Below are 19,694 nucleotides of genomic sequence, written 5' to 3'. Positions count from 1 at the left end.
GCCTAGCCTAAAACAGTTATGTTTTTAACAACCACCTTCAATTATTTGTTGTTATTCAAGGACAATGTGGTTCTTATCTCCCCTTTTCTACACATTTTCATTTCTGCTTATTTTCACAATGTATTTTTAATGGTGGGGAAAAAGAGGCTTAACCTCCTCGACATTTATTATGCAGCTTGATCTTGCCATTTTTCTCCCAAACCACAAAAAGTCAATGGGCCAAAATATTAGTAAATTACCAATATGTAAATGATCATGAAGATGCTCCAGGTGAAATGGAGACGACGTAATTTGTGGCACTGTGGTTATCCGGTGCAAAAGGGCAGTGCGTATTTTTTTTTTTACTTGAAGGCCTTGGGGGCCTGACAGTTTTGAACCACAAAACTACATATGCATGAGTATGTAAAAACACGGGAAACGATCGCTACACCTCACCTGCCCTTGATTTCACATTCCTCAAAGGAGTCATTCATCATAAGTTGTGACCTAAAAAGGTACTGCTGCAGTATTTCTCCAAAGAATTGGAACGTCGGTTCTTCTCGGCTAATTTGTCCACATGGCTCAAATACCATCATGGGTACATTCTTAACACGGTTGTTCTTGCACACTTCGTGTAGAAATGATGAGGTTTTACCCTTCTCTCTTTACATGGTTTTTACCATCGCTTTAGAGGAGCTTGTCTTAGACAGTCATATAAATAAGATTCAGAGAATAGTATGAATCAAAGGAACAATAAACATCGAAATACAAGACTTCAGAGGAAGATACAGTAAGTCATAAAGCGCCGGAATTTGGTATTCCAAGCATGACATGTTGTCTTGGCGCAAACAAGGCAGACATGGTAATTGAGTTTCAATTGGTTAAGCCCAAGGCTAAGTGCTAAAACAAATCTTTAAATGAAATTCATTACTAGCAGGGTTTCCATACTAAGGTATTATTGAATTCATTTCTCATTTTGACCCGATTTGGAGAGATAACAGTAATAACTGAGACTGGCAGACATGATGGCAATGACAAAGCGCATCATGGTTTCCCTTCAAACGCATTAAAACGGAGTCTGTCTCGTTGGCTTAATTGAGCTGTGCAGATGCTTCTTGCCTTCATTTTGTTTCTACTGTTTCCCCAGCGGGGTATGCGTTTCTTAAATGGATCCATCTGCACCAGAGGAATAACTTTTATGAACAGTAGGAATTTGCTTCCGTAACTGTATATCGTTCCAAATAATAAGCAGCGGTGAAAATTGAAAGACATTGAACGTATCTTGGAAAAAATCATTGACATTCATTTTGGATAACATTGCTGTGTGATTTATTATAAATGCAAGGTTGATGACACCCCCAACACACCCACGCACACACACACCTCCTAGTGTGACATACCTTCATACCAGTGAAATTAATGGGGAAAATTAAGCTAATAACATAACAAGCAGAAGACGGGCAAACATGCTCATCTGATGCATCCTGCTTGTTATTTGGAGGCGTCACCGGCCTGGGATTCTCATTTTCTCCGTGTCATATTCAATCAGTGATTTCTGGCCTGAGGAACAGTGACTCTCTACCATAATGACTATGGCTAGTCAAACCATTGCTGTTGTGACTGACCTCCATATTTGTTTTTATTTATTTATTTTGCTGCAACATATTCTATGTTACCAAACTGGCAGGTTCAGAATAAATTATTGTACACATTAGGATGGGCATTTGACTAAAATTCATTTCCTTGATCAATTATTGGAAATCGCCATTCGTTTAATCGATTATTTTTTCACACACTGATTTGTTCCTCATCCCTGTTTGTTGTTTTATTGTTCAACAAATATGTATGTATATTCGGTTGGATAATAAAGACTATAGATGTTCAAACCATGGCCCAGGGGCTATTTGTGGCCTGGCATCCACATTTTGTGGTTCACAGCATATGCTAAAAGTACAATTTTACATGGCCTGTGGTGCTCTTTACACAAAAACAAGGTTTGATGATGTAGTTCATTAGAAGTCTGAAAAAAAAATCCTAATGTACCTCTTCAACAGAAAGGCTCCGTATAACGTTTTTGAAATAACTACATTATTTTGATTGTGTACAGTAATTGCATGTTTCATTGATTTTTACTGTGTTTGATGTAAAAAGCAAACAAACGCGGTCCTTACAAATTTCTATTTTAATGTATGCAGCTTTCAAACTAAAAGGTTTGGACATCCTCAGCTTATAGGACTTGCATCAAAGCATGGCTGAATCAACAGTGCCCTTGCTTGTTGCAGACCCCCAATTTATCTGGACGACTTAAAAATGTGACTTCATTCCACACAATCAACCAAGTTTTTAATGGACAGTGAATCAATATTATACCCATCTCTTGTCCGGACATTATTAGACACTGATCAGCAGTAATGAATATAATTTTTTTCCGATGGTTCATTGCCCACTCAAATGAATGTACTTTATGCCTTGAACATGTCAAAGGAGTTCCATCAATTGAGAGTTGATGTGGATTCTAATTAGCAAGACTCGGTCAGCAAATTATCTATACAAAAGACTACATGATGCAGCTAATGATTCTTAAAATGCAAATGTTTATGCAGGTCATGTGGATTTCACTGACTTGCCCACCGCTGACTATCTAAAAGGAAATGAGTCATTTGTTCAATTGTCAGGATCAATGACTTCAACATTTTGTTGTTCAAAAGTTAATTGAAAGGTTTGCTTCATTTGCATTTGTGTTGAAACAGGATTTGGTCATTATTTAGTTATCAAACATTACAAATCAGCTTGTCATTTGACATCTGAAATAGGACTGAAAAAAATCCAAAATAAACCTTGGTTTGACAAAATATATATGGACATGAATGCCTTGGTACACTTTTATTTTGAAATTGTTCTCAGCAATTTGTCGCAGTGTAACAGCTTGACTAATCATTTTGATGAAACTGCTGCTCCTGACTCCCAATAAGAGAAATTCCATTTATTTTTCTGAAATCACTTTCATTATTCAATTCAGCGAGCTAATAAACGACATAATTCCGCTGACATTGACATATGGCCCCAGTGTTTTACAGTGGCTTGGACTAGCGTAAATTGGCCACTAGCTAGCAGTGCCTACGTGCTCCATATAGGCTGGTTTGAGATTCATAATGTGTTATTTGGTCTTCCTTGGTTATAATTGTTTTTGCTGAATACTTCATATTTAATTTGAATTATCCGTAGTATATCCAAACTATAAAACTGCTTGATAGCTGTAGCCCTAATTTGAACTGTGTTTCAGTGAAACTGTTGTATTTGAACTGATGTTCATTGTTTCTAATGAACACATTTGACAAATAAATTTAAACTGCAGTCCCACTTATTGTTTAATGCTTGCTGCAAATTTTCATGCGCAACCAAATAACTGAAAAGGTTTTCAGTGACTGTATAAAAATGAAGAACAAACATACACCTTGAAACATGTTTACGTTTTTTATAAATCAATCAGTTAAGCAAAGGAAATATTATTCAACAATTTTTGATTAATCTGTTCATTACCACTTTAACTAAGCCTCACCTTCAGCAGTCCCGACAAAATGGGGGTAATAAGAAAAAATTTTAGTTATTTATGAAACCGGTGTAAAAAAAAAATGTGTTTCATGTTGTTTTGCCCTTCATGTGCACTTAATTTGTGATTTTGAATGCGGCTTTAGTTTGAACATAACGTTTTCTCCTTTTAAAAGCCGGCCACATGTCTTAATGCTTGTTTGATTATGCAGCATTTATGAACCTTTAAATGCCTTGATTAGTTAGTAAAAAGTCACATTTGAATCTGCTGAATAATTAATTTGTTGCTCTAAAATGCCAATTTTTCATGTTCCGTACACTGGATTCAGGCGTGTGACTGATTGCACTGGAAATAGTCAATGTAATTCTTTTAAAATATCTTGACCTCCTTTTTCTTTTTTTTTTTTCTCCCCCCTTTCTCAGATTGATCCTAAGGTTGCCTTTCCACGTCGCTCCCAGCCCAAGGTAAGAAGAATAAATTGGTCACCGGGCCTCCTCGAAGAAAATGATTATGTCTCGTGTCAGCACCATACCTAATTTTCTGTGGCCACACAGCAGATTCAAAGAGGCAGTGGTTGTCTGTTTGCTTTAGAGAAATACCTCGTCTGGCTCCATTGTTGGCACATTGTTTCTGCTCTGCACATTTAAAAATATCTCTTCCCTTTATCGTCACCGTTTTTATGCTCCCCCTCTCGCTATTGTATAGAAATAAAACCATTTCAGGGAAATTGATTTATTTGCATTGGGAGACTTAACGTGCAAGCATTGTTTAACTTTGTTGTTACAAAAAGCTTTAGAAAAGAGGATCCAGACAATGTGCTGTGTTATATGTGCGGCGTTGGTGGAGCGTTTTTGTGGAATTTGTGATTTCATGAATGGCCTGGCATAAGCAGATTAAACGAGCGCAGAATTGTCTTCTTCACTGACAAATACGTTGACTGCCAGTGCTTTTGTTTAATATTCAGAGTCAAAGGGGATAGATTGACATAAGTGATTTCGAAATATCTTCAGTTAGGGGCGACTGCATGTAGACGTCACCATTAGCGCGGAGACAAAACTCTAATCACGCTGAGGCTGTTGTTCATAATGCGTATTATCTTTTCTCTTGATTGCTGGTCTTGAGCATCTCTATTGACAATTAAATATGTAACGTGTGCAGATGGTGCTGCAGCATAGTCAAGGGCTTTGTTGACATGCCCCCTCACACTTCCTCCCCTTAGCATTTAATGTGAAAGCTGCACTACACTACACTAGAGTGTAGTGGAACACTTTTATGCTCTACTGTGGGGACTTTTGATTCATGATCCAGTTACAAATGTCGCAGATTTTCTCCTTCATTCTGCATCAGGTTGATGTTTTACTCACGTGTTATTGGGGTTTGGGGTGGACATTCAATCAAAATATTTGGATTTATTTGTCATTTTGAAAACCGACAATTGCAAAATTAGCTCAGTCGTGAAATTGAAGTTTTGCGCAAGTGGCAGAATGCTGGTTGGGTGAGTCGCAAATGTTTTTGCACACACTACGATGGTGAAGTATCTATCTATCTATCTATCTATCTCTATCTATCTATCTATCTATCTATCTATCTATCTATCTATCTATCTATCTATCTATCTATCTATCTATCTATCTATCTATCTATCTATCTATCTATCTATCTATCTATCTATCTATCTATCTATCTATCTATCTATCTATCTATCTACTGTGTATATATACAGCATATATATATGTTTGTTTGTCACATATTCTCGATATTCTCAATAAGAATTTAAGTTAATTTTGTCTCCCCACTGTGCCTGCATGCTTGGTTGCTCCGAGCTATGGTTGCAACTGACCCCGTTTGAGTTTAAAGGAGCTCAACCCGGCAGATGCACAAGCAATACAGGCTTCGTGAATCAAATGGTGACGAGACCAATCAGCACTAATGTTCTCACGGATAACAACGACCTCATCGGTAACCCTGACTTTGACCCTTTCACTGCTGAATGGTGCAGTAGGGTAAAACGCTGCATTATGTACGGCACGTCGGCTAATGCTGGAAACAGACAGGAAGTGAAGGTGAACACAGAGGACGTTGGGCTGTAAACAAGTGAAGGTGTTTGACAGTATCACAGGAAAAACAACTTGTATCAGACGGCATTGTTCCCTGTGGCCAAACACATGGACACTTCCACACTGAGAGCAAGCTTTCTGGCAGCAACTGAAAACTATCTAACTTAGAACGGAAGGATAACAGAAGTGAAGTGGAGGCTTTAAGGACATAGCTGCAGGAAAATGTTAATGAATGACAAATCAGCCACAATGCATGCACACAGGCACTCGGGTTGTGAATGTGGGGCAAATCTAAACCATTGTGAATCTCATTTCTTCATGGAAAAAGCTGATATGATTGTGACATCAGCTCCCTGATGCTTTGTGGGGAACCCTCTCAGGTCTCAAATGCTTCCTTGGAGCCACCCTCCCCCCCTTTTTTCCATTTAAAGGTCAGTGTTTAATCGTTTAAAAAATTCTTATCTTTTAGCCCATACTCAAAACAATTCTGTTGAAAATGCGTGATCAGACTTCTGCTTCTGTTGGGGGACTAGCGGAGACGATTCAACGCGTATGACACGCAGTAGAATTCAAAACTCACTTTTGGCCGAATCCTAGTGCGCATCTTTATTAAGGCGAGAAACCTTTCACGATCTCACAATGCAATTTAATTCCAATTGTGAGGACTATGATTCAATTTAGTTCCTGAACATTGATGTTGAAACGATGCAACGTGAACCTTTGTATTTCTGTATTTTTTTTCCTTTGGTTCTTTCCCTTGTGTAACCACTTACTACTTTTTAAATAGTACATGCAATATATTTCCATTATGAATGTAACGTTCAGTTACATATTATATTAATACGGAATCTGTTTTGCAAAGAGCCAACGGTTGCGTTCTAAACACGGTGAATCAGATTATTGCTTAGACTCTGACATGCGCTGAATCTCTTCACTTTGGCGCCCCTGCTGTAATGTGACATGACTGACATATGAGGTGGTCAACCGCCATAAAGCCAAAACCGCAGACTCGAGATTGATGTCATCATTTTTTTTTTCTCTAGTTTAACTGGTTTTTGTGTTTTGCGTCACATGACGGCTTAAATTTATATTGCGCTAGCTTGAAGCGCTACAAAGAGTGACTGAATGCACCTCTGGCAGACAGCCAGGACACAAGCATGTGATTGATGACGAGTCTGTACGATATCAGTTTTTATTCACTGAACCATGATTGATTGGTCATTATCTGAGCCTTCGCCGCTGGTGATGTGTTTTCAGTCATCAGCAAGTGAAAAAATGTGTTTTTAAAATAATTTATCGTATGTGAAAGATAATTATCCAAAAAATAATTATCAAACGCATCAAATCCCAAAAATGTAATTCTATGATTTTAAGAGTTCAAACATTCAATCCCACGTATTTGTTTACATTTTAAAAAATATGTTTAATCGTTCAGCTAAAGGTCCGATATTAAAAGAGTTAATTATAGACAAAGTACTAACTTTTTACTGTTAAATATTGCTAAAAAAGTAGAATATCCCTTTAACTCTTTCACTGCCAACGACATCTATAGACATCATTAATGCATTTCTACTGGGTTAACAGTGAGTGAGTTCATTCTACTTGTCACTATACATCACTGAAAATTCTTCAAAAAAATAAAAATGCATTATTTGCAGGACATAACTGACTCAGTCTGTCATCTCGCTGAAAAACATTGAACTTGTTCACTGCCAATGACTGCTACAGACGTCAAAGATCCATTTTAATTGGGATGGCAGTGAATGAGTTATATGCCGCGATGAAGTAGTTGGTACCTATTGTAAACATGTCTTGCAAACCATTCATGCGGCATTCTGCCACTTTTCTTAATTTCACGATTTAGCTCATTTTCAAATCTTCAATTTTTAAAACGACGAATCAAATTACTTTATTTCTTGCGCAATCCTATCGGAAATGCATGTCACCTTAATAGAATCAACGGTGACAACACTCACCTAAATAGTTGACATTTGTAACACCAATTTCACATGTTACTTAACTTGTATGTTTTCAATGTCAGCGTGGAGAAAGGCTAAGTATGCTTGTACTTTGATTGAGGTAATTCAATGATATAACGTCAAAGTGCTGTCCTATATTTCACTCCAGGCTGACACCTGTGACTGTGGCTTCCCTTTTAACGGCAGACTGTCAAAGCCGCATTGCTGGCAGCTATGTCTTAGTTCTCCATTTTCGTTCCACACATAGCTCCTTTTTATCCATTTCATTTCCTCTCTATTTTGCACACATTTTCTATGACTGGCAAATTGACTAGTCTCCTCACTCCGTTCCCTGGGACAGTTTGCTTATGATTGATTTTAACATTTAAAGAAAGAAAAAAAAAACAACTCTATCCGGTGTACTGTGATTCAGCCAAGTCTTACATTTAAATAAATTCTATAATAACAATGCCGTGAGAAGTAAATATATCCCCTGGGTTTCTGTTCCACACAAAGGCACATGTATATTTCATATGCCACTTTAATATTCCTGTCTTACTTGATCTCTCAATACCTTACTCAGCGACTGTCTATTGCGCTCTTTGGCACTTCTTTTCGGATTACGCTGCCTTGTAAATCCAGTCGTACACCTTGCTCTGTTATTTGATCTAGATCTCGCATTACGATATTCCTCATCTCAAAATGATCCTTATTTTAAATGACACAGCTCACTGCTGGGTAAATGAAACCTCAGTGGCTGCCAGGCCCTTTGAATGTCTCGGGGAGTTTATTAAAAGCACCAGCTTCCCTCTTCCAACTCTCCACAGCTGCATGAGTCTGAAAGAATAATCAAGGACAAAAGTCCTCAATGAAGAACTGAGTGCTATATCGGTATCTTTTGTTCAGCTTGACAATGAGCCCTCCCAGATATTTGTCATGTGAAGCAGGATATTTTTAATTAGACCTTGCATATTCCAAGGCATTCCCGCAGCACATATACACCCGGAGAAACAAAATAAATGTGATCCGTGCTTCTCTCAAACTTGACTTCCCATTTCAGGCATACGTCACGGCGCCGCAAATAACCGAGCCATCCAACAGAATAGACATTACTTGTATTGCTCAGGATAAATGGGATTTGAAATGGGTTTTACATACTCTATTGTTACCAAGAGGCAGTTCATAGTGAGAAAAGACATGCCAAACACAAGCCGGTGGTTTGTCATGGCCCTCTCACAAACAGATGCACAGCCATTGTCCATATACTTTGCGCGAAATGAAGGATGAAACTAAGGGTGTGATTTTCACGGAAAACAAGCTCCCTCCTCAGGACCATAAAACACTCTTATTTGCCCCACATGTATTCCGCTTGTAGCAAATACATTTGGACAACGTACTTGCCAAACTTTAGAACATATTGGTATATTGTTAAATGAATTAAAAAAAAAAAAAGTCAAGAGCCTCCACACAAGCGGAGCTGGAATTGAACCCTTGACCACTGCACGTGAGGTGCAGTCTCCCACTGTACCGCCCTTTAAATATTCAACATACCATATTGAAAAGTCAAATTGGGAAAACTGCCAAATGGCCAAAATAATACAATAATACTTACTCATAAATGGTTTACTTACTGCTACACTAATGATAAAATATATGTTTTTAAACTAACACTAAGGCAAGTTAGAAGCCCATAGCATTTAACCTATAAGTATATTTGACAAGTTTGGAATCACGTTTTAACATACTTGCAAAAGCTTTTAAAGCGTTTAATCCATTCATATGTACAGGTAAATATGTTTGATTGTTCTTTCACTACGGGGAAAATCTCACACAATTATGAAACCAGAAAATTACTAACTGACGATATTCACCAACTTAATTTTGGAAGAAAATGTAAGCCAAACGATACAAAAAAAAATGTACATGCACATACATCTGTGTTATTTCAATAAGGTATTTATTGTTTTACAGTTCATGAGACCCACTACGTACACTGCGAATGGCCCCAACACAGTTCACCTAATACAGTACTTATGGTCCAGTCCCTAAATTCTGCACAAGTGTTGCTTGCAACAGCACTTGGGGGTTTAGTGGCAAAGTCACCTCTGACAGGGCTCAAGCCTCTCTTATCAAAAACTTTTCATATTTTTGTCCACAGCAGTTCACCTGTGACCATCAAATCTGAGTCTTGCCAATTTGAGCCACTGCACAGTAGCCACTCATGTGGCTTGCTACGGTTTTTCAAATTCAAAATTGTAATGTGAGGACCTGCGGGTTAACTTGCTTGAAGGGTACAACGACGTATGCTATGCTGTGCTATGCTATCCTATGCTTTGCCATGCTGTGTTATGCTACGCTGTTCTGATGGACTTTCCTTGCTTGTGAGCTGCTGTGCAGAAGTGTTGCCTTGAAGTCCCTGACCTGTCAGCTCTTTTGCGTTCATTTGCAACAGTGGAACAGCTCCAGATGAAAAAAGGGGCCAAAGCGCAAACAAATGAATGACTGTTTGTTGGTCAAACACAATTGCCAACAGAGTGACCCAGTTAACCGGTAGTCAAAGCACTTGATTCATGCATGTTCTCTTTGTGTGTTTTCGTAACGTATTGTGTTCTTTTCTTCGCCAGCATTTAGAGCTCCACTGAGAGATACGTCGTGCAAATTGTGAACGCTAGTTACTGTTTCCTTTATGAATAATCGCCGGGTCTCTTCTTGTAAGTGGAGTGCACATTTATGTGATTCCTCCTCCTCTAACCTCCATTCTGCTCCGGTCTCCTTGGTTGCTGGTGGGGAGTAATTAGGTTTTCTTGGGGAATGAGGGGTTCTTACAAAGCTTACCAATGGCAGCAATCAGGCAGGCAAGTGCTGGCAGGGCCGAAAGGACAGAGGGCTGTGCAGGAGCCTGGCACTGCTAAACCTGATGCTGACTGACAGTAATGAGGACAGTGATCCAGCTAGGATCGAGGGCTGAGCAGCGCACAAGAGGACATGGTCTTGAAGGACCTCTTTTCAAAAGCCTTTTTTGTACGTCACGTCACCACACGAGACAACAGCATTTAGATAAACAAGTTAAATTGATTCTTCAAAAACCCGAGTAGCTAATTTTTCGCATAATTCGTTCTCAGTTATGTACAGATGAGTTTTCTGCAGTATTTACCATTTTTACTGCTAAAATATCCGTTGTTTTTGTTTTTTTAGTAGATTATAGGTGACTACACATTTCTTTTGATCAGCACAAACTATAACAGTGTTTTTGACCTTTGTCCTCTTCGCCAGAGCAATTCTAAACTGACTTTTATTAGTGTGCTTTAGGACAGCAGGTCATCTTCTTTTTTTGTTTATTAGAATGTTTGATTGAACCAATGACATTTCCCTTCAACTAATGTAAGACATAAAGTATATAACATTACAGCACAGTTATCCCCCTTTTTCTTTTGCTTCCCCTTTTACAGTCGACTTGTGCGCCTTTTAGACATCAATAACGCACAAAAAAAAACAAACAAAGTCATTTTGTTTGATTTGATATTTTTCATCATAAAAACCTGAACCTGAAGGGGGTGTGTAGACTTTTTGTAGCCTTTACATACTTAAAATAAATTAGCAATCACTATATTTACACATTTCACCAGGAATAAAAAGAGTCCTTCTATGCGTATCCTGGTTCAAAATATGCTCAAAATAAATATATTTTTGGTCCCAAATACCTGCTTACTACAATGCACGTTTGAAAAAAATGTTAAGCCGATTGCAGCAGCAATTTTTAATGATCCAACTGGCAGTAAACATCAACATCAAAATAAATTTTATTTGATTAAATAATATGAAAACACAAATGCCTTAGGACACCTTTAACTTAAAAGTTGTTCCAGGCAACAGCTTGACTATTCTTCCTACTGCAACTGTAGCTCCGTACTTACGAATTCATGTTCTATCACTAATTAAAGGCCCTAAAAAAAAGGCTTGATTCGGCAAACATCAAAATAGACTTTACTTTTCCAAATAATATATATATACGCAAAGTTTTGGTATGCTTTCACTTTGAAGTTGTGTGTTGCGTCGCGACATCTTGACTAGTTTTTCTACTGCAACTGTTTCCTCTGGATCCCCCACACCATTGTTGTTAAATCATGCTCAATCAACAATTGAGGGCACTAACAAACAAATGTGTTACGCAAACACTGACATTGACATACAGCACCTGTTGCTAGTGTTGGCTTGGGCATCATTATAGCTGCATTTAGCAAAAATTAGCTGCTAGCCAGCAGAGAGCGCAAGTGCTCCATGTCGGTTGGCGCGATGGAGATCAATTACTGATGCTGCCAGTCTGACACAGTTGCCGTTCCTACTGATCACATTTTAGCAAACCATACTGACTCAAATGATCTGAATACTCTATTTTCAATTTGACTTTTCTGTACAATATCCAATGTCCTGATGTAAGTTGAGGACTTAACAGTCCTCATTGCCTATTCCTACAATTTATATCTGAAATGGGAGCAACATAAGTGGTGCTCTTCCAACAGAGCTCTGTGCAGTCAGGCATTGTTTAATAGCTACCAAACTGTCCCAATGACAGGCATGTGCATCGGCTTGTTAGTAATAAGCAGCAGAGGTTTGAGATGTAACAAATCTAGGCGGGAAGGATATGGAAGCGTACAGACTGTGTGGCATGTTGCTTCGCATTTCAGGACACCCTCATCACTGGAATTCCTCAGCATGCAGCATTTTGTTTCCACTAAAAGGGCAGAAAAAAAAATCTCTTATATTTTTCCCAAAACATATGTTACATGTCGATGCGTGATAAAATGATATATGATTTAAGAGATTTAATAGTGTATTACTGCATCAACGCTGGATGCTAAAGAGCTTGGATGTTTCCCGACATAATGTTGCGGTCCTCATCTGTGACCTTTATCTACCGCACATCATTCACCATTTTACTGCTGACATGTTGGCTCATGCCATTAATTTTTCATCGCAGGCAATGTCATCCACATCATATTTTATCATCTGTATACATTTGTGTCATGTTCTCACGTTGCCCCGCCATAGTTTGTATTTGTCTATTTGTGTGTCCCAGAGATGGGATCCTGCATTTAATTTACCTCAGAAAAAATGTCCATTTAGACGCAATCTGGCAGCTGTGGGAAAAGTCACTGAAGAAAACGAGTGGTACAAGATTAGCAAAAGTAAATGAAAGAATATTCAATGTTTGGGGTTTGCTCGCTTTCAAATCCTCTAAAATGCCTTTTTTACATATTGAAAATTAGACTGACGCAAAGCAATAACATTTCTAATTTTAATCTTAAAAATAGACGACATTAGCCTGTGGCATTCGTTAGCTGTAAAATCAACATGGGTATATGCACAAAAGGCTGGTAGGTGATGTTTAATCACTGAATTAACAGTGTTTACCTTGGACAAACAAATATTCTACGTTCGCTTCACAACAGATTTAAATCAGCTCCAGCAAATGTGTAACCGTGCCAATTATAATCTATAGCCATTTGTTCTAAATGCCAAGCACAATGTTAAAAAAAAAAGAAAAAAAAGAAATCCTCTCGGCACTGTAGGACTTCAGTGCACTCGTTTTAATTGCAGCAAATTCAGAAATGAAGTAATTATGACACATTATCCTTTCCAAGTAACATGATTTAAACTTGAAATTAGATATCCTTTGATTTGCCAGCACATTTTCATCATCTTACACTCTCGGCTCAAAACTGTTCACCTCAACATTTTTTCGTCCATTCTGAGGATTTTATAAGGCCGGCCGTTTGGACTCATTTATGGTGAAACAGTCTGTGCCACACGGCGGCGAGCTCATTGCTTTTAAAGTGAGATGATCAAATTTAATTGACCGTGATTGACACCAGGCCCTACCATGTCGACTGGTAATATATTCCATGCAATCAATCTTCTTCTTCTTCTATTTTTTTTCTTTTTTTTTACAATGGCACTGCAGGTGTGCTACAGCTGTGGCAGCATCTTTGCCGACAAAATGGACCAAAATGGAGTACAATATTGTACTGGTGCTGCAGTACATGCTCAGAATGCAGGCTTTCCCAAAGACTCCTTAATTGCAAATGTCTTGTAATTTGCTTCAATTGGCAAACAAACCCACAAAGAGCCTCATTTCTGTTCTACTACTGAAAAGTAGAGGATAATAGGAAATAATCAAACAGACTTAATGCATAAGCAAGTCAAGTCTGGCTTGTAAGAGCTATTTTGCGACTTAATTTTCTTTGTGTTATCAGACAATAATGAAACGTGTTGACAGATTCATTTCCTGGCTGCTACTACCCAACACCATCTTGTGATTTCTAATTGATTGCTACATGCAGCAATTTTACAGCGCCAGACAATTTTATAGCACTTTTAATTAGTCCAACTTTGACCTTATGGGCTCTTTGCATTTATATTGGTCCAAATTATGTTCACCCTCTTTCCTCATTATTATTATTTTTTAAATTGATGTAACCTAATCCACATATGCACTACATGGAATTTGATTAGCTTATGTGAATATGTCAGCTTAGTTAGTCAGACAGGTCATTCAGAGCATAAAAACATCTGTAGGCGTCGAGGACAAAAAAAAAAAAAAAACCCTAATGTTGGACGAGTTAATTTCTCATGAGATGTCGAGGGGAGGTGTGTACATTAATAGACAGTTTAGTTTTTGTTCAGTGAAGAATTAGTTGCACGATTTTCAAAGGAAAGATAGAGATTATTAGAACAAGGGCTTGCTTATTCAATATTTGGATTGATTGATGTATCAATAGAATAAAAGTCTAGTCTAGTAGAGAATGTAAGACAGAAGTCTGATTGTTTGATAAAGTAATAGTTAACATAAGTGACGAGTCTGACCGTTTCCATATTCTAATTAACTCTTTCAGGACCATGGTCTTTTAAAATAGTAACAGGAACACGTAATAAAATTCTGGTCAAATATGTTTTTTCAATGGAGAGGACCTGACTCCCTTGACTAATGCTTACCTAATATAAGCCAATTGAGCACTGTAGCGCTCACTGTGACTATTGTATGGCAGTGTTTCCACACTAACAAAACAGCTATTAGCTACATCAATGCTAATTGAAGAATGGAAGTCAAGCTTTCATATGGCAGCACACAAATTTGCAGAGACAAAGCACACAGTATTCTGTTGGCCTTGTACACAATATTCTGTTGGCCTTGAAAGGTGAGTGAAAATGCTAAATGTACTCGACCTCGAGAGGTTTCCTTTTCCAATAGCACTTGGCTCTGAAAGAGTAAAGTAAAATATCCAAGACATTTCTTCCCCATCATTTTTCTTGATAATGCCCAACTGCATTTGAATGCACCACATGCACAGTTTGCGACAAGCCCTAAGCAGCGATTGAATATGATTCTTTTTTTGGGGGGGGCATGCAGATATCAGTCACTCTGCTGTGACTGGAATAAAAACAGTCATGGGGACTCAAGCTAGGCCTTCCGTTAACACAGTTGCAAAGAACTATGGCTATTGCATTGATGTACATGTATTATTTGTATTGTTTTATTTTGAAGTCGGCCTGTGCAAGGTGCCGTTGGGGTGATATCAGGTTTTTGTTGTTCTTGGTCTTCAGTTTAGGGCTCATCCTTAAGAAGTTGATGCTTGGCAGTGCTCTTTACTCAACCCACTGAAATGCTTCACAAACAGTTGTCGCCTACCAATTGACACCCTCGTCTTTGTGTGATTTTTTTTTTTAACTTTTATTTTGCCAATTTCTGCCAAATAAATGCCGTAAGCAAATCACTATGTTCAAACGGCTGCATATGATCCAGGCTCTCATACCTTGGCCTGTCTCTTATTTGACGATAAGAAAAAAATGGCGGTGATATTTTCGGTGGGACTTAAATGGTCAATAGAATGCATGTTTGTTAACAGACATCATCGAGATTAACTTGCTTCTTCAAATTCAACCATGAATTTCGACATTTCCTTGCACAAGTCTTGATCTCAGTAGCAATAACAATTCACAATTAGCGCTAATGTTAGCAACATATGCCTAACAGCTATCTTGTACTGCATTATTTTTATACTATTCCATTGCTTTTTTTTTAATGGACTATCGGTTCTGTAACTTAAAAAATTGACCGAGACCAGTGTACAATCTGTATATCTCAAAAGCAAGATCGCTGGGGCATCATGAGAGATTACATTTTATTGACTCGTATTGCTTGGATCGCTTTGAAATCCACTTTGAGCTCAGGCGTCTATTTTACATTAGAAAAATCTCCTGGGACTAACTCATCGAGATAGTTTTTGAAAAACAAATATCATCTGTAAAATTGTTATCGTGACAGGCCTACGCATTTAATTTTCTACCACTTATGTCGTCATGGGTGAGCTGAACCCACTTTGGATGAGAGGTACATCCTAGACTGGTTGACGGTTAATCCCGGGACACATACAGTACTGTATGACACAAATAACCATTCACTCCCATTCATAGAAACAAACATTTGAACTTGTTAGCTGCACCATTTAACATGTTCAGAATCGATCCCACATAGAGTCAACATTTAGTGAGCGTCAAAATTTAAAAGCCTCCATCATTCGTCCCTGGCTGACCTTTCTTTGTGTTGTTTTTGGTTTTGTGTTAGCTTGCATTTTACACATTTGTGCGAATGAATTAAGTCTTTCTCCCTTATTTATCTACCGTTCCGATGATATTGGAGTCTTTATCTACTTGGTTGATTTTTATAACTGTAGCAGTTGTTTAATATCCTTACCCTAATTGAAATTCACATCTCTTTACCCACCGTACGTCTGCTGGCAGTGTGTGTGTGTGTGTGTGTGTGTGTGTGTGTGTGTGTGTGCGCGCGTGTGTGTGTTTGACTGGCGGATATTAGTAGAGATGTATTTTCATTCTAAAAGTGGCAAGTGATGGACAGAATCACCCGGACAATGCCACCTTTCCCCGCCCTTCAATCTTTTTGTCTGCCGCACCTGTCTTTTAGATATCTTTCAACCTTTACTCTGTATTTTCCTTTCCCTATACCCAAGTTCTCTCCTCCCTGGATTGCAGCTGTCTGATAAATGTGATGCTAAATTTAGACCAACATTTCTGGAACTAGAAAAAAAAAAGACCAGACCATTGGCCACTATAATCCATATTTATCATCTTTTATTTAGCTTGCTGAAAAACGTGAGGTCGTCTGAGAGTTTCTCGTCTCCCCTTTTGTCTCTTTTACTGGCATAACTATTCTCAGTTCTATTATCCATTAAATGTCAGTGGCCACATTATTTTCTCTGAAGACGGAATTTAAACAGACAGTCGCTGCATATCCTCATCATATCAATTCAACTCGTCTTGGTTTGCGCTTCACGAGATTAGGAGCTTGTTGTATATGCAATAAAACGTCTTGGCCATTTTAAGTGTGTCCATCGCAGCTGCAACTTCCTTTCACTTCGGAGTTGCGATATGGAATTTCTTCAGATGCAGACACAGATGCACAAAAAACACACTGAAGGACCATTGTGCTCTGTGATATATATTTTTACTCTACTATCCGTGAAAGAACGTATTGAGCTTCCCAGATGGCTCATTCTTTGCAAGTGCTACTGGAGGTCGATGGAACATGGATCACACAAAGTACGGTGCAAGGGATTGGAGGGCTAATGTTTATTCTGATATTAGTGTTCAATCGACTCTGAAAACCCATCTTCGCTTGGCAGGAATATTACATACTTTAAAGAACTATTGACCAAATGCTCTGCTAACGATTCCCCCGCATAGTTTTTACTGTATAACGCTCATGGCAATGTGCTCGTAACAAAACGTGTTTAGGGGAGCAACTATATGAAGATACATCATGTGTAAAAGGTGCCTTCTCGCAGGGATTTTTAATTGCGATGCTCTTTCTTCGCTTCGGCCTGCGCGATACACTGATGGATCAATTCGACGAACAATACCCGCATTCCTCGCTCTGGTGTCTCCGACTGCAAAGTAATGGCCTGGGCAGAACACCGGTCTTCCTTTTTCTATTTTTCTGTCCTGTCTTTTTTTTACGATGTCACTCTCCTCTCTGTCTTGTCTTCTTATCAGCCTGTTGTCAGAAATACTGCTCATTTATCCTCTATAGTTCCTCATTTGCCTCTTGCTTATGTTGAATATGAAGGGTGGAATAGTGAAGTGGCATCCAGCGGTGCCCCTCCACTGCTGCACTGCACATTTTTCAGAGATGGCGGGTAATTAGTTAGCTCTCTGCATGGATTCACAGTGCAGCTATCTGCTGTATGGTCAGTTCTTCTGATATTTGCCCCCCTGCCTAAAACCTCAGAAAAAGCCTTTGTGCTGAATACAATGCAATTTTGTTTATCAGCATTCTGCATCGACAGCTCATATTCAAGAGTTGGCGACATGGAAGAAGAAAAATCTTTCATGCTCCTCGCTTGCTCGGAGTCTTGCTGTTGGATCCCTTTAAGGAGAGAGAATTACAGCGCTTAACTTGCGCCGCTCATTGTTGTTGAACTCAACCAGTCGTTGCCCATCCATTTACGCAGCGGTTCTTAGGGACCGATTTCAAAAATGTTTTATAGACAATTTTTACTGCCTCTTAACATCTGCTCTCAAGTAACCCATATTAGAAAGCATTTTTTATGTATATATTAGGGCTGTGACGATTGAATGTTTTTGGAGTCAATTATTTGATTAAGTATACAGTTATTATTTGTCGTGAATGCGTATTACAATACAGACGTTCCTCATTTAGTGCTTATCAGCTAATTATGACCTATGAACTATTATCACAAAGGATTCATGTTGTACACACCAAGCTTTTTGAAATCGATTCAACTAGCCATTCAGTTACTGTTTCCTCAAGTAAAAGCAGCTGTTTATCGACGTTTTGATTCAAGACAAATGAAGATGAATCTGTTTTTGTGAATGATTTTTTAAAAAAAAAAGAAATAATATTATTGTTGTAGGGCTGACAAAGTGTTTGCACAATTTTCATTTTAAAAATGACTCCAGACAATTACATGTTGTAGAAAATAAGGAGCACTGGCATTTTTTTCTTTTCATGGGCTGTGTGCATTTGCAAAAGGTATTTAATAGTATTTGGCTGTAGATTCTTGACAGTGGGTGTGTTATGGCTTATGCCATTAATCACCATTCTCCTGTGATGTCAGAATCGGTATGACAGGGTTGATGATGTTAGCCTGTGCTGCAGGTGACTCATAAGTAAATTCATGCGAAAATTGTTTACAGTTGTTGAAATTTGAACATTTTTACAGAGACCTTGAAAGCTGGTATTACTGTTTTTCTTCCCTCCCATATTACATACTATTTTTTGTTGAGGTACAATTTGTTTGAAACACTTACTTGGGCTAGGTGGACATTTTTTTATCTTATGAAATAAGTGGCTGCTTGTTTTCTAAGTCTCCCCCCCCCCACCCCCTAATTGGACACGAGGCAATGAATGCCTTCTTATTCATAGCACCGTTCAGCGATGTGTAGCTCTTGCAGCCGTGAAGGCCGCATTGAAAACTCGCCTTGTACTTGACGTTTGGCATTTCCCAGTCGTTGATCGATGAGCTTTCTGCCGGCTCCTTCTCTCTGTCAGAGGACTCTGGAAAGATTGTGGATTGTTAGTGCCTACTTTTCCCTGAAGATACTTCATGAATCCCCATAGGCTTTATGCAAAGCAGAGATCTCAAAATGATTTAAAACAGGACACTGAATTACTGTGTAGAGCAAGTGTTAGAGTTAACACGAATGATTCAATGCCTCATCATCATCATAAGTGATTTATTCATCAGTTGAGAACACATCGTCACCATAAATTTCATTGACAATCAAGTACTGAAATACTTAAGCCAATGCTCAGGCTGGTAAAAGAAGCAGTATAGGATAATTTGGGAGTGAATCTTCTTAATACAGTAATCACATCTTTTGTGTTTTACTTGTTAATCCCCGTTGAACAGGACTTTGTTTTGGGGAAGAGGGGTTTCACTTCAGCTGAGGAATTGTTTGAATTTGCAATCTATCACGTACTTTCGTCAGTCTTGTTCGTGATAAATTCAGATTTGTGCAATTCTAAAGACTTCATGAATAAAATTGTATAATTGACATACCTATTGTAGACATTTTTTTTACTCATCCTTGTATGTGCAGGTTCAAAATGAT

General features: G+C 38.4%; 1 protein-coding gene across 14 annotated transcripts in view; it reads left to right on the top strand.

Moving 5' to 3' along the window:
• LOC148408866 (RNA-binding protein Musashi homolog 2) overlaps positions 1-19,694 on the top strand; it is a 274,095-nt gene that overhangs the window by 12,406 nt on the left and 241,995 nt on the right. For all 14 annotated transcript variants that reach the window (XM_088440594.1, XM_088440588.1, XM_088440589.1 and 11 more), the window contains one exon: positions 3,952-3,993. In XM_088440594.1, coding sequence (XP_088296720.1) covers positions 3,952-3,993 — 42 coding nt within the window. The remainder of the gene's footprint in view (positions 1-3,951; positions 3,994-19,694) is intronic.

This window comes from Hippichthys cyanospilos, chromosome 18 (genome assembly GCF_059441005.1).
Source record: "Hippichthys cyanospilos isolate Australia breed blue-spotted pipefish chromosome 18, RoL_Hcya_1.0, whole genome shotgun sequence".
Classification (NCBI taxonomy): Eukaryota; Metazoa; Chordata; class Actinopteri; order Syngnathiformes; family Syngnathidae; genus Hippichthys; species Hippichthys cyanospilos.
Note: the sequence above shows the minus strand (reverse complement) of the source record. Positions and strands in the feature narration are given on the sequence as shown.